Source organism: Furipterus horrens, unplaced genomic scaffold (genome assembly GCF_987537825.1).
Source record: "Furipterus horrens unplaced genomic scaffold, mFurHor1.1.pri manual_scaffold_2, whole genome shotgun sequence".
Taxonomy (NCBI): Eukaryota; Metazoa; Chordata; class Mammalia; order Chiroptera; family Furipteridae; genus Furipterus; species Furipterus horrens.
The window spans coordinates 12,367,752-12,382,466 of record NW_028327172.1 but is presented as its reverse complement, the minus strand read 5'-3'; the positions used below and the strand labels follow the sequence as shown (position 1 = coordinate 12,382,466).

The 14,715-nt window shown below is 53.0% G+C and overlaps 1 protein-coding gene across 3 annotated transcripts in view; it reads left to right on the top strand.

Moving 5' to 3' along the window:
- Positions 1–6,415: 6,415 nt before the first annotated feature.
- Positions 6,416–14,715, top strand: part of DGKZ (diacylglycerol kinase zeta) — a 42,573-nt gene continuing 34,273 nt past the window's right edge. For 2 of the 3 annotated variants that reach the window (XM_090262006.1, XM_090262002.1), the window contains exon 1: positions 6,420–6,975. In XM_090262006.1, the coding sequence (XP_090118132.1) occupies positions 6,764–6,975 (212 nt within the window). In that variant the 5' untranslated portion in view covers positions 6,420–6,763. Of the gene's footprint in view, positions 6,976–14,715 lie in introns of all 3 variants that reach the window. The other variant, XM_090261994.1, reaches the window with a different exon arrangement.

Genomic DNA, 14,715 nt, shown 5'->3' with positions numbered 1-14,715 from the left:
CGGACTACAGCCTTGTGAGAGCCTGGGCCCAGCACCCAGCACCCAGACTCTGACCCAGGGCACCTGAGATCATACGTGTGTCATTTTTAGCTGTCACATGTGTGGTAACTTGTTATGCAGCCTAGGAAACTAAGACACTATGTAACTGAAACTCTCTGAGCCCCCATTTCTCCATTTGTAAAATGAGGATATAACCTAACACCCAACCAATGAGGCTGTTATGGGTATTCAATGAGGTAAATTATATAAGGTGCTTAGAACAGGGCCCCGCACGTAGTGACGCTGAGAAAGGTCAGCAGTGCATTTAGAAGCAATATTGACACAGTGTGCTAAGGGCCAGGCAAGGGTGCTGTCATAGCACAGAGGAGAATGCCTCATCCAGACTTGAGCAGAAGGGGCTTCCTAGAGGAGGTGACATGGAAGGCTGCTGGGAGTAGGCAGGAAAGAGGAAAGGGGTATTCCTGCAGGAGGGAACAGCCTGGGCAAAGGCCCCCACTATGGGAGAAAGCAAGAAAACTTCCAGAACATTCTAATAGTTCAGAACTGCCTGAAGGTAAGAGGGCAAGGATGCTGCGAGCTGGGCCTGGATGGTGACTAGGGTTCAAATCTGGAGGGGCCCCAGCTGCCTGGCTAAGGCATTTGGACTTGAACATGCGAGTGTGATACTTTCAAATTCAGAGCCAGGGGCACGGTGTTGGGGTGGTGCCCGTGCCAGCTGTCCACCAGAGGGAATGCTGGACAAGACCAGACTGAATTAGGGAACCCCGGCACTGGCTATCAGGCCTCTCCTCTATCCTCCTTCTTCCCACAGCCTTGTCTTGCCCACTTGGTGGAGACCTCATTGCCTGTGGCTGGACATCAGTTTTAACTGCTAGAACATGCAGGCCTTTACAACAAGACCATTAAAGGCTGGGCTCCGGGCCCAAGCTGTTGTTGTTATTATGTTTATTATTATTATTATCAGTAAGTTTTCACACACACCCTTTCCAATTGATTCATCCATTCCATTAGTCATTCAACACCCTGTTCTGAGAGGCCCCAGGCTGGTGGTGGAGGCTGCAGAGTAAACCAGTCATCAGGGCCAGTGGATGGAGGGGTATACAGGGTGTGAAGGGGACACAGAAGAATGTCATGTAAATCAGATTTGGTGGGTCAGGGAAGGCAACTCAAAGGAGGTGGCCCTTGAACTGTCTTAAGGGGTGGGTAGGACCTGGTAAGGTAGAGAGATAGAAGAGTGTTTGGGGTGGAGAGAATGTCATGTGCAAAAGCATAGAGCCGCGAGAGGCAGCGCCAGGACTGCGGTGGGGGCGAGGGGGTGCTGAGGGTGTGAAAGGGGAGGAAGCACTTGCACAACCTGAGAAGGAGCACCTCCTTAAGTCGTGCACCCTAGACTCCCAGTCTGCTTCACCTTGTCCTGATGAAAAGTATGGCCTTTCTAAAGAAAGGACACTTTATCCCCAAAGCGACAGGGAACCACGGAATGTTCTTAAGCCAGAGGATGAAATCATCAGATCTGCCCGTGCTGGAGCTCTGCAGGGGGTACAGTAAGAGTGAGACAGATCCTGGAGAGAATTAGAAGGGATTCAATAGGTTTTGACATCAAATTTGTTGTGGGGTACAAGAGAGGGGGTGGAGCCTGGGATGACATGTAGGTGTCTGACTTGAAGACCTGGGTAGATGCTGAGTCCATTCACCAAGATGGGGAGAGCAGGAGGAAGAGCAGGTTTGGAGAGAAGAATTCACTTGAGCACATCTTGCATCTGAGCTGCCTGTGGAATGTTCACATTACCGAGTGAGTCCAGGGCTTGGGGAAAGGCGGTCCCGGGCGGAAGTCAGGAAACGGTCAGCATCCAGGCAGTAAGTTAAAGTCTTGGGTCTGCAGGCAGGGAAGGGAGATGGAAGAGAAGTGCAGGGGGGAACGGACATGGAGAGACCCTGGAGGAAGAGGCGTGAACAGAAAGGCTGAGAAGGAATGGTGGGAGAGGAGAGAAAAACCAGGAGAGGTGAGTGTCCGGAAACGGATGGAGGAGAGCCTCCAGGAGCTGGCCTCAGAGAAGTTGGATGCCACCTGAGAGGCTGGGAAAGATGAGAAGAAGACAGAGTGTACTTTCTCTTTGACGACTAGATGGTCAGCAGTGACCTTGGTTGGAGCCCTGCTGGGGAGGGCAAGCTGGGGCAGAAGCAAGAAGTGAGAACAGGAGAACTGACATGAAAATGGGAAGGATGTGGGGGGGGGGTAGGTGAACTCTCTCAGGTGCTTGGCTGTGAAGGAACAGGGTGATGACCAGACGGATGTAGGTGCTATTGCTGCAGCTGGGAAAGAGTTGACCACAGTTATTTCTAGATGATAAAGAGCCAAGAGAGAGGCGATATGATGGGTGAGGGATATGGAGAAGGGAACCAGGAAGTGGGTGGAGAGGCCACCTGGGACCTGAGAAGCCTGGAGAGAAAGGAAAGGTATTCTGTGAGTAAAGGATGTGGGGAGACAGGAAACTGAGGGAACCCCCTCCCCATGGCTGTGAAGTTTGAGGATGGGGCATTGGGGAGGGTTGGCATGGGAGTTGAATTGGGGGTAAAGAGAACAGTTTAAAATAGTTACTCAAAGGAATGGGAAACGAAGCTGACTTCTTGTGTGACTACTCACCACTCATTCATTCATTCATTCATTTAACAAATATTTAAGGGGTGTCCCTTATGTGCATGATACATTGCTAACATTAGAGCACAAACAAGACCTGGCTCCTGATATGAAAGGGCTTGAAATCTATCCCCTTATTCTCCCATTCTCCCTTTATCGACTAATTCCCATGTGCCAGGCACTGTCCCAATAAGGAGTGGGTATTTTTACAGATGAAGAAAAAGAGGGTTCAGAGAGGTGAAATGACTTGCCCAAGGTCATGCAGCAAATAAGTGGCAAAGTTGGTACTTGAATACACGTCTGTTTGACTTCAGAGCTCATGCTGTGCCTCCAGCTCTCCGTCTCTCATCCCAGCACCCCTTCCTCTCTCCTCCAGATGCCCTTCTCCGCAGCCCAGATTTTTATTCTTGCACATGATCTAAGAACATACGGGCTTCCTAGAGCAACTACTGCAGAGATCCCAGGATTCGGTGAACTGGTCAAAATGTGGTCATCTGCAATCTGTACCTTATGCCTGTCCACCTAAGGCAGTCTTCCTCGTCTATGTTAGGTAGGATGCAAGGTTGATCCACTCACACAAATCACCTGTTGACACTCCACTTCCTCAGGGCCATGTGTCACTGCCCTTGAAGGGGTGGGTCCCCAATGCACCCTCAGTAATAGAGCTATAGCCTCCACACTCTATTACCAGCCCCAGCAGCCGGCTTTGTCACACATGTGATAGCTTTCACAGTGACAGTCATTCTGCTCAGATTGCCACAATGAATCCTTTGTTACACCTGGAAACCAGAAGCTCAGGAAGCAGGGAGAGCAGCTGTGATCAACTGGGATGGGCCAGGACAAGGTTCTAATTCCAGAGGTCAAATGGCCTATCTGATGTTGGGAAGAGGTTCCCCTTGGGTCACGGGGAGGTGGGGAGACAGGCTGAGTACTCACCTCCAAAGGAGTCTGAATTGCTTTGTCACCAGAGTGTCAGTTAAGGGCATGAGCCCTGATATCTGTGCTACACTTTAGTGTGTGACCTTGGCAAGTTACCTGACCTCGTGAAGCCTCAGCGTCCTCATCTGGAAAATAGTCCCCACCCTCATAAAATTGCTATGAGCGGTAATGGAAAGCTTGCACATAAAGCTCTTAGCACAAGGTCAGTTTTGCAGCAAACACTCAAAAGGCATTAGCTGTTATTTTCTGAGCACAGAGACAATGGGCCGGGGAGGCTCTGAGGAGCAAGCTGCAGCTGGGAGAGGCTGCAGAAGGTGGTCAGGCTGGTCAGGGGAGGGGGTCTTCATTTCTCCCTTGGATTCTTGGGAAGAGGGCAGAGCCATAGCTAAAAAATAGCTTAAAAATAACTCAGTTAGCAGCTGGTCCCAAATGGGGGAGGACAGAGGGAAGAAGTTTCACTTTTTAAAAAAATTCCTTCTGTTCTGTGGGCTGTCTTTCTACTTTTTTTTAAAAAAAGTTTAATTATTTATCTTTAGCGAGAGGGGAAGGGAGAGAGAAAGAGAGGGAGAGAAACATCAATGTGTGGTTGCTTTTGGAGCACCCCCAACTGGAGACCTGGCCTGCAACCGAGGCATGTGACCTGACTGGGAATCGATCCTGTGACCCTTTGGTTCGCAGGCCTGTGCTTAAGCCACTGAACCACACCAGCCAGGGAGGAAGCTTCACTTTCAAAGGGACTGAGTGGGGAGGGCTCAGCAGGGAGAGCTGAACAAAACGCCAACCTGGAAACCCAGTAGCTAGGCAGCTGATGAGGGAATGTCAAACTCAGCCAGCACTGCCATAATTCAAGGTGTAGGAGGGTGCCCTGGGCCAGGCTGATCGGAAATTAGCAATTCCAAGGGCAACAACTAGAAGGCAGGGCACCTGCGTGCCCTGCCCCCCCTTCTTTAGAACTTGGCTTTAGGGAAGAAGCTCCCCCCGTGGCCAAGAAGTTTAATGCAATTCCACTTATTCCATTCATCCACAATGAATGAGATTGCTGGTACCGGAGAGGGGTGAGAGGCAGAGCTGAAGCAGACCCCTTCCTGCCCTTTGGAAGCTTCAGATGAGGGAAACAGGCAAGTTCAAGGCTGCTACTGTGTGTCAGCCAGCACAGGGAAGTGGAAACGGGCATGAGTTCTGGGCCAAAAGATCTGGCTTTAAATCCTGGCTCCACTATTCACTGCCTGAGCCACCTTGAGCAAATAAATCACTTGAATGACATCCCAGTGTCCTCATCTGTAACATGGAGGAGGAGACAATATCTACCACCAGAGAAGTGGTGAGAATCAAATGAGATGTTAGTTATTGTTAAAGTGTGAAGGGGGTGCCCAGAGAGTAGCCCAGGAAACAGTCACAGGGCTGAGGGAGAGAGACATCATCTGCAGTGGAGTATCACAGAGGGGTCTTGGGGGATGTGGCACTTGAGATGGGCCTTGATGATAGACAGAATATCCATGGGCGGTACAGAGAGGGGCACAGACTCCAGCAATGGTGCAGAGCAGGACAGCCACTGTAGAGGTGGTGAGAGTTGAGAAGACCTGAATAGCACAGCTGTCCCCCTTTGTAGCCCTTCTCTACCTCTGTGAGTCTGGTCCCTCCCACCTACCCGGGCTCACAGTCAATGAGGAAAGAGAAGATACAGGCTAGAGAGACATTCGGTGCAGAGGGCAATGGGGACTGGGAGGAAGGAGAGAGCCTTTCAGCTACAGCCATCCAGGGAGACTTCCTGGAAGAGAAGAAGGTATTTGATCAGAACCTCAGCATTTGGGATGTATCAACAGGAAGAAGTTTCAGATGGAGGGCACAGCCTGAACCATGCTGTACAGGCCTGATGACAGTTCCCAGAATGAGGAGCACAGATAAGTAGAAGGAAATGGATGGAAGCAGAGGACAGGCTGTGGGAAGATCAAGGCAGGCCTTGAATGCAGGGCTAAAGGATAGGCAAGGGGGAGCCATTAAATACTGCAGGGGGAGAGTAGATGCTGCAGTCAAAGGTCAACTTCAGAAAGATGCGTCTGGGCCGGTGAAGGAGGCCTTAGTCTGAGAAGTTAACCAGAACACCCAAGGACAAGAGGAGGAATCATGGGGTTTGGAGGTGCAAGGAAAGCATGGCGTCCAGGACAGACTCCCATCAGCTTCTCCTAACCCAGGAGGTTGATTCAACCTTCTGAGAGACCCTGGCCCAGAAGTCTCAGGGGGGCAGGTCATAGGAGGCAGCCAGGCCTTGAGAAGGAATACGGGCTCCAGGGTCTGGAAGTTCACCATCGCACCCCCACCCCGAGCTGAGTCCCTCTCCCGGCAGGGTCCAGAAGAACTCTAGGCCTAAAGACAGGGTACTGGTAATCAAGCCCATCTCCAAATTCAAGGCATCCCCGAGTAAGTTCGCCTTCCTTTGCCCCTTCCCCAAATCTAGTTGGGCCTCTAAATTCCGGTGGCGCAGACGGGGTTAAAGTCCTCTCCTGTCACCGCCCCCGCGCCCCTCCACCTGCCCGCCTCGGCGGGGGAATGCTGAGGCCCGAAGGCGCGGGACGAGGGTGGGGGTGGGCATCACAGGCGCTGAGTGACGAGCGGGAGGTGATTGGCAGCTGCCGAGCAGCAGAATACCGGGAAGGGGGACTCCCCGCACCCCAGCCTCGCGCCCGGGGCAGCGTTCGTACCCGCCGGCGGGGCCGGGCTCGCTCATTCTTAGCCCGGAGCCCGGCTGGCTGGGCGGGGCGGCGCCCTCCCTCCCCGCCCCCGGACCCCGCGGGCCTGCGGGTGTCTCTAAGGTGACACTCCGGTGCTTGGGAGAGGCGGCGGCTGCAGGAACGATCTCGCCGCCCCGGCTCCCTCTCCGCTTGGGCTCCGGCCCCAGCCGTCCGGGGGGCGCCCCAGAGCGCGCCACGCAGCACCCCGACACCCACCGAGGACCCCCGCCTCGGGCGCGAGAGGGTCCCAGCCACCTTTCCCAGGAGCAGCGACCAGCATCTCGCTGCTCCGGGCGTCGGAGCCCGGGCGTCGCTGCCCCGGCGTCCGGAGGGACGTGAGCGACCCGGCGCTCCCCTCCCTCCGCGCCCGTGTCCCTGGGCCCAGGAGAAGGGGAGACTGAACTTTAGCAGGGACCCCGAAAGGCCGCAGGAGCCGCGGAAAGAGGGCCGACGCAGGATGGCCGAGGGGCCCGGCGGCGGAGGGCAGCGCAGGGACTGGGCTGGCGGCGGCCGGGCCGCCGAGGAGGAGGTGGTGCGGCGGCGCTGCCGGCTGGGGGAGGAAGCGGCGGTCTCGCAGCCGTGGCCCGAGCTACCCCTGGGCGCCGCCACCGGGCCCGCGGTGGAGGAGCAGTTCAGCCAGATGCACCTACGAAAGCAGGTGTCTTACCGGTAAGAAGGGGACAGCGGGGAGCGCGGCGCCTAGCACCACCCTGCCCCCTCCCCCGTTTCAGTCGACATTCATTGAGCGCCAGCTGCTTGCCTGATGCTGAGGACTAAGAAATGACTAGGAAAGGGTCTCTGCCCTCCGTGTGCAGGGGGGAGGGGGAGCTTCTGGACCCCCTTCTCTGTGAACCGTGAAAGCCCCATTCATTCAACATGGAATTACTGATGCCAACTGCGTGCCAGGCACTGGACAAGGCAGTGAGGAGAGACTAACCAAGACATGATCCTTACAAACCTTCGTCTGCTGGGGAGAGCTGGGATACACTCACTGGCCCTTCTTCTGGGGGGAAGAGGGACCCCTTATTCATTCAGCAGGCCTTACCTGAGCTTTCCTGTGGGCCGACCCTGTGCTAGGCACTGGCTTTTGGAAGTGACCAAGATGCTCCCTGCCACTGCGGCTAAGACCCTGCTTCCTAGGGGTGGAAAGGGAATCCCCTCCTGGACCCCTTTCCCCAGCAGGCCACCATTGGCACCCTCGGCAGCAGACTAAATGTAGCACCCCCACCTTAAGACATCATCTTAATTAAATGGTCTTCTGCCTGTGAGAGATTCCCAGCCTCCCTGGTCCTGCCACCTCCGCCCAGAGGTTCCCTGAAGGAATCAGCTGGGATGGGCCCCAGAAACCACTTTTATGACCTGGGATGGGCTGAGGGAGGGCTACCCCTCAAACGAGGGTGGCATAGGTTCCATAGACGAGCATCTATAGAGGGGGTGGAGGCAGGGCAGAGGCAGCCCTTACCTTCCTCCTCCTCTCTCAGACCACAGCCTCAACTTGCACTTGCTGCCCCTGTAAAGCTCCTTGTCCAGAGTGACCTCCTTTGGAGGGTCCAGCAGGGACATTGAGGCACCTGCAGCCCTTGACACCATCAGCCTGGTTAGAGAGGACAATTTTCCTGTCTGTTTACAACCACAAGGACTTGAGATGTGTCTGAGGCTGCCCTGCTCCTCCCTGGAACTTCTGGGAAGATGTTTCATAAAACCAGCCCAGCCCTGAGAGCTTGAAGGGCCTCTATATTCTTAATGGCTCTGAAGTCATCAGGCCTCCATCACTTGGGAGAGGACTGAAGAGAAGGGGAGGGAGCTTCACTATCATGAAGTGAGATGCTCAGAACTCAGAATAAATGGGAAATTGGTTAGTTTCCCATGGGCCCTACCTTCACTTTCGGGGGTACATAAGGAATCAGAGGTCCATTGAGGTCCATTACCAAGTTCTCCCAGAGCACCATGCAGAGAGGAGAGCATTATCTGTTCCATGCCTTCTGGCTGCAGATAGAAGAGCCCCTGAAAGTCCCCTTGCGGGGGAGAGAGTACACAGGTGACTGACTGATGGGAAGTGGGGCATAGAATGTAGAATCCTGGAAGAAATATTAGTCTGGGGATCAGGAGACCTGCCTTGAATTCTAATTTCTGCCAGTGACTTACTATGTGTCCCCTGAGCTAGACGATATCTCTCTGGACCCCAGTTCTTCACCTGTAACGTATGGGGGGACCTCAGGTTTTTTCCTTGGCTGTGGGTCAGGGACAAATGGCATCTGAAGCTGGAAAGGAGGCCAGAGTGGGGTAGAGCCTTGGAGGATAGGGGGCAAAGAAAATTAAAAAGCCAAAGTGGAAGAGGCTACACACACACACACACACACACACACACACACACGAAGCAGCTGCAAGGACTGGGATTCTCCCAGGGTGAATCCTGAGTGGAGGCCCCTCTACAGCCCAAATTTGAGCCTCTAGTCACTAAGAATAGAGGGTGACCAAGCTGTGGCTCCTCTCTCGCTGTGAAGGTATCCAGAGACCTCTGAGTCACCTGTGTGAGGTCTGCAGAAGATAGCACCAGGACAGGCCCCAGCCGTCACCTCGGGGCCGGTCAGGCAAGGCACTGCCTCACACCAGGGTCAGGCCACAGGCCCAGGCTTAAGACCGGAGCCAGCAAGGAAGCAAGGCAAGGAGAGGCCTGTGGGGAGAGAGCAGAGGACGCCCTGTGATGGAGGCTGCAGCCCTGGGCCCTCAAAAACCCTTGCAGGCCTAGGAAACAAGCTGTGCTTCCTGGCTGAGCCCTCCCATGAGGCTGCGGCTCTCGGTGGGCTGATGACCGCTGCAAGCTCTCCTAGTCCCGACCGCCCAGGGCTGGCAAGGGCTTAGGCCCCTAGTGACCCTCTTCACATCCTCGGCTTCCCACAGTTCCAAGCAGCTCTGGCTCCCAGCTGAACCTCCCACCCCGCTGTGAGTTGCTAAGTAAAGCAGCTGAAAGCCCTTCACAGAGAGAAAAGGCTCGGACAGAAATGCAAAGTGCGGGGGCAAAAAAATCTAAGGGAGAGGGCTGGAAGCGGAAGCAGGATTGAGGCCTGGCTGCCTCTGACGTAGGTGAGGACGTGGGAGGTGGGGGGCGTTTTCAGCAGAACAGTAGATGCTTTTAGGGATGTGGGGGTTTCTGGAAAATAAGTTCCCTTCACCACCCCCCACCCCCAGCCCTGGCAGCTGCTTTATGTGAATAGAGAGATGGCAGGTTCCCACCAGTAGAAACTTTTGGAGGGGAAGGGAATGCGGGGAGGGCAGGAGCATGTTACATCTGCGTCTGGGTGTGATGAAATGTATCTCCCATACATTCAAGGAAGTTTTAAAGTATCAGGGTTAAGTTTAAGAGACCATTGCAGAGTGGTGTCCAGCCTGGAAAAAGCCAGAAGGGTTCAAGGGACACTGGGTTTGGTCTGAAAGGATCAGTCAGAGATGCAGAGCTTGGACCTCTTGGAGCTAAGTCCAATAGTTCCCAAACCAGACCACCTGGGGGATTTCTTTTCAAATAATTTCTAAAGTCCCATCCCTGCAGATCCTAATATAGGTAGTCTAGGGTTGGGCCTGGGCATATCAACTTTAACAACCTCTCCCAGGTAATTTTGATAATCAGCTAGATTTGGAAACTACTGGTTTCCCCCATGAAGAAGCTGAACAACTGGGGCGTGGCTGGCAGGGGGCTTCCCTGTGCTGGATATTACTGTGGCCCCAACAGGGCCTTAGAGGAAGACTGGCACCTGTGTCTGGAGCTCTGACCCTGGGCCAGGCACTGTACGGCATGGAAGTATGGGGCACAGTCCCTTCCTTTCACAAAAGTATGATTCGATACAGGGCCAGACAGTAAATAAGTTTAGGCTTGACAGGTGACACGCTCTCTGTCACTCTGCTCTGCCATTTAGCACAAAAGCAGTCATGGGCAATATGTAAATGAAGGAGCATGGCTGGGTTCCAGCAAAACTTTATTTATAGATACTGAACTTTAAATTTCATATCATTGCCACTGTCACAAATATTATTCTTTTGCTTTTTTTTCCAACCGTTTAAAATTGTAAAAACCATTCTTAGCTCACAGCCCTACAAAAACAGGCAGCAGACCGGATACAGCCCAGGGGCAGAGTTAGCCAACCCCTGATCCAGGAGATGGGCAGGATAAGCCCACAGGCAAGACAGCTGATATTTGGCATTGGGAGTCAGCCTGGGCATTGAGCAAAGGGCACATACATTTTACCTAGAGAGGCAGAGCCATACACATGCTTGCAGGCTTCAAGGTCAGAGAGACCTGGGTTCAAATTCCAGTCTGCCCCTCCCTAGCTGGATAAGCCACTTTTACCTCTGACCCTGTTTCCTCATATGGAAAATGGGGACACTAATACCTGCACAAAAGGGTGGCTGGGGAGATCAGGAAGATAAGTGATGTAAAATTCCTGACTCATAGCAGGGCTGAGACACAAGGTAGAAGACCTTTTGCCTCCAGCCCCCATTGTGAACCTCCTTGTGGGCTTGGGGGACCCAGGAAGGCCCCTGAAGGAGACTGGCCCTGAACGATGGATGGTGGGGAGACCTGGGGGTAGCAGAGCTTAGTGGAGACTTAGAGCAGAGACTGAGCCTGTGTGCATGCCCCAGCCTGCAGCCCACCCCCCTGCCCCGTCCACCCCCACAGAGGAGCTGGGGGAAGCAACTGGGGGCGACACCTGGCAGGGGAGAGTGCCCCCTGCTGCAGGCACTTGGCAGCCAGCACAACACTCCTCCAGGGAGGGGCACCTGATCCAACTCTCCCTGCTGCTATTTACCAGGAGCTAAAAATAACCCAAGAATGACAGGGAGATGGGCCGATTTGTAATTTAAATAGCAACAGGATAAAGCAAGGAGCTGCAAGAGATCACATTCTGTCCTGAATTAAAAATGCAAAAACCGGGGGCAGAGAGCTGAGGTGGAGAGGAGGAGGGGGCCCCAAGGCCAGAGGAAGCCGGAAGCTGGGGGTCTATCCATTTTCCTTTCTTTGGGAAGGGCGGGGCCCAGGCCCAGCCTGGAAATCCTTCTTCCCGGCAGGGACCTGAGGTTCTTGCTGACAAGTGAGTCAAAGGCCAGGCAGGGCAGTGCCCGGAAGTGGGGCCAGGCTCGTCCTGAAGGAAGCAGTGCAGGCAGTAGGATCCCAGAGAGAGGATCTTATCTTATCCTATTTTGACACAGGGTGCTTGGGACATGCTCCCCGCCACCCACACAAGGGCAGGCACAAGCCGTTTGGGCATTGTGAGGGCAGCTGGGAGGACTAAAGGCATTTGAACAGTTCAAGCAAAAGCATTTAAACAGGTTCTCTGGGGTGCTGCTGAGAACACAGCCCTTGGGCCAGGCACTAGGGAGCCTGAGTTGGATTCTTGTTTTTGCCTCAGGTGGTGCGATTTCAGAGCAAAGCGTTCAGAGAAGCCCCTCAGGGATCCAGGTCCCAAGGACAAGAGTTAGCACAGGCTGGGGAAGATCTCTCTTCAAAAACACTCAAAGAGGGGTGGGAAGTCATTGGGACTAAATATGGCTTCTGCTGGGCTCCACTGTGCTTGACCTACAGTTGCTCTTGAGCTACAAATGTTTGGGGAAGGAAAACTAAGCAGGGTGCATAGAGTAGGTGGGGACTTGAGGGCCCTTGGGCGGCATCTTACAGATGAGAAACTGAGCCTCAGAGAAGTTAAGCAGTTTGCTAAGGTCACACAGCCGCTAACTGGTAGAGCCAGGATCCCGACTCAGGTGGGTTTCCTTCCAAAGTCCTTTTTACTTCCAAAAGTCTGGACTTTCATCCTCAGGATCTTTTCTTTTGGTTCTGTACTGTGTGCACATATTCCTGGGAGGGATAATAGGACAGGGAGCGTGGCAGGTGAAAGGTGGCTCTGCTTGCTGTCAGGGTTTAGAAGCTGCGGGTGGGAGGTTTGGAGGGCGGAAGGCCTGGGGGCTCGGTGCTACAGACCAGGATGGGTCAGAGAGACGCTCTTTAGGGCACAGCCAGCTGACCCAGCGTGAGAGGAGAGCCCCTCAGACTCCTCTCACCTCGAACCTGGGGACCTGGGAGGTGCCAAAGGACAGTTTCCAAGAAAGATCATGGTGATTTGAGGGTCCACCTTTGACTGCTAAGCTCTCTTGCCCCTGAAGGAGAGGGTCTCAAGCCCCTCCTCCAGATTTCCTCCTGCTCAGACTTTAATGAGGCTACACAGAAGGAGCCTAATCAAATTTCCATCTGTCTCTAGCCCAGAGGCCCAGCACCTGGGCAGGGCTGGCAATCAACCGGTGCTCTTGGGCTCAGGATTGCTTCCAAGGGCTTCAGCAGGTACCTGGATCATAGGCTTAGCTGCTGGGAAAGCACTTAGACTCAATAACATCCCCATATCTCACTGTAGCCACTCAGGGAAACAGGAAGCCTGTTCCCCTCCCTCTGCTCAGCCTATATTCAGCTCATTTCAATTTCCAGGGAAGTTACTAAGCATATATTTGCCCCCAGTACAGAGCTAGGAGCAACATAAGGTTCAAGAATCCTGTAAGGAGACAAGATTAATGTGCACAAAAGTTCGTATGACGTAGGAATATTATTGGGAACAAACGTGAGTGTAAGAGATAAATCAGTGGTTGGGGGAGCAGTATTTGACTCTTAGTAGGTATTTATAACATACTGTCAAACAAATGAATGAGTGAAAACCTACAGATCAAGGAAGCTGATTCAAATAAAACTGTCAGAGCTAAACGAGGCCTTAAAAATCATCTGGTTCATCATCCAGCCCAGAGATGTTAAGTGACTTTCCCAGTCACACAGAAAGGGCTGGATTTTGAACCATGGACCCTGGTCTGGGCCTCTCTTCACCCTCCCCCTTTTGCTTCTTGGCCTGGGGTTTTGAAGGATGGAGATTTTGACTACTCAAACATTGTGAACGGTCAGGGCAAGAATGGAACAGCAGGGGTGAGGGCGGCATGTTAAAGGAGGTGGGAAAAAAGAGGGAAGAGAGGTTCACTGAGCACCTGCTGTGAGGTAGGCACCAGCATGGTGTGATTGGAGAGAAAATCTCTTTCCGCAGGGAAAGCCTGAAGAAAGAGGCAAGAAAGAAAGGAACCAGAACATAAGGAGCCTTGAAGGTCAGGCCAAGGAGGCCAGCTTGGCTGGTTTTGAGAGCAGAGGCTGTCCAGATCGTGGTTTGAGTGTTTGGTGTCCTGGTACATTTCTTGTCCCCAGTTCCCACTTAATCATCCAGGCCACAGAAAGTAGAACAGCTCACCCTCTGGGGCCTCAACAAAGCCCAGAATAATTTTGTTACCTAGATTCCTCTTCCTGTGTGTATCTGGATTAGATTCTGAGGGGTCCCCAGATCCCCAGTGCTGGCACATGTTATCCTAGGAACTGCCAAGGGCACCCTCCCCAGCCCTGTGCACCTGTCCCTTCCAGCCTTGTTTTCCCCACCCCACCTGGAAAGTATTGACAGCTTCGAGGAGGACCCTGGTCCCATAGTCAGGACTGCCATGCCTCGCAGAACTTCCAGCCTGCCCACTTCCCCTCCAGGAGCAGCATTTCCTGCTCTCTGCTGCTCACTCCAGAGCTGCCAGAAGCTGCAGCTGGAAAACAAGCCCAGCCCCATTTCCTCTGTTTAACTGTTCAGGCTACTTGCAGAATCCCTGGGAGAGGAGCATAGGGCCCTGCAACAGTCTTCTTCTAGAACAGTCCTTGCTTGGCTGGCACAATTTCTGGTGGGCCACAGCATACAGGACCCTCCCCGAGGGAAAGCTGTTGGAAAAGGGGGTGCCAAGACTCAGGGGCATCACTTGGCCATGTCCCCAACCCTAGACGGACAATCAAATGTGTCATTGAAGGGCACAGATTCTTCTACCAGTTACCATTAATTGGGTGACCTTGAAAAAAATGAGTTTAGCAATCTGTACCTCAGTTTCCCCAGATGTAAAAGGAAAATAACAGGACCTACCTCATAGGGTCATTACAAGGATCCAAAGGTTTCAGATACAGAGTGACCGAGAAACATTAGCTATTGTTTTATCATTACTGAGTAGTAATTATTCATGGCATCACCTAATTTATGAAACAATTATTTATTGAGAAATATTATGTTCCAGTCATGAGGGACACAGAGGCGATTACAGCACCAGATGGAGGTTTCCAAGGGCTGGGATGGCACCATGTGCATTCCTGTGTCTGCAGGTGCTGAGCGCATTGTGTGTTGAACTGAATTGATGTTTCTGTCCTCGAGAAATTTACAGTTTTCCTGGGGTAACCAAAACATACAGGGCTACAAAACAACAACAACAAACTAATTATAGAGCAGTGTGATTAAAGAGTACTGGAAGAAGGTACGATTTCCATTCCAGAAACAACCCTAATAATAAACCCTGGTCAGTATGCTTCATCATGGTCTC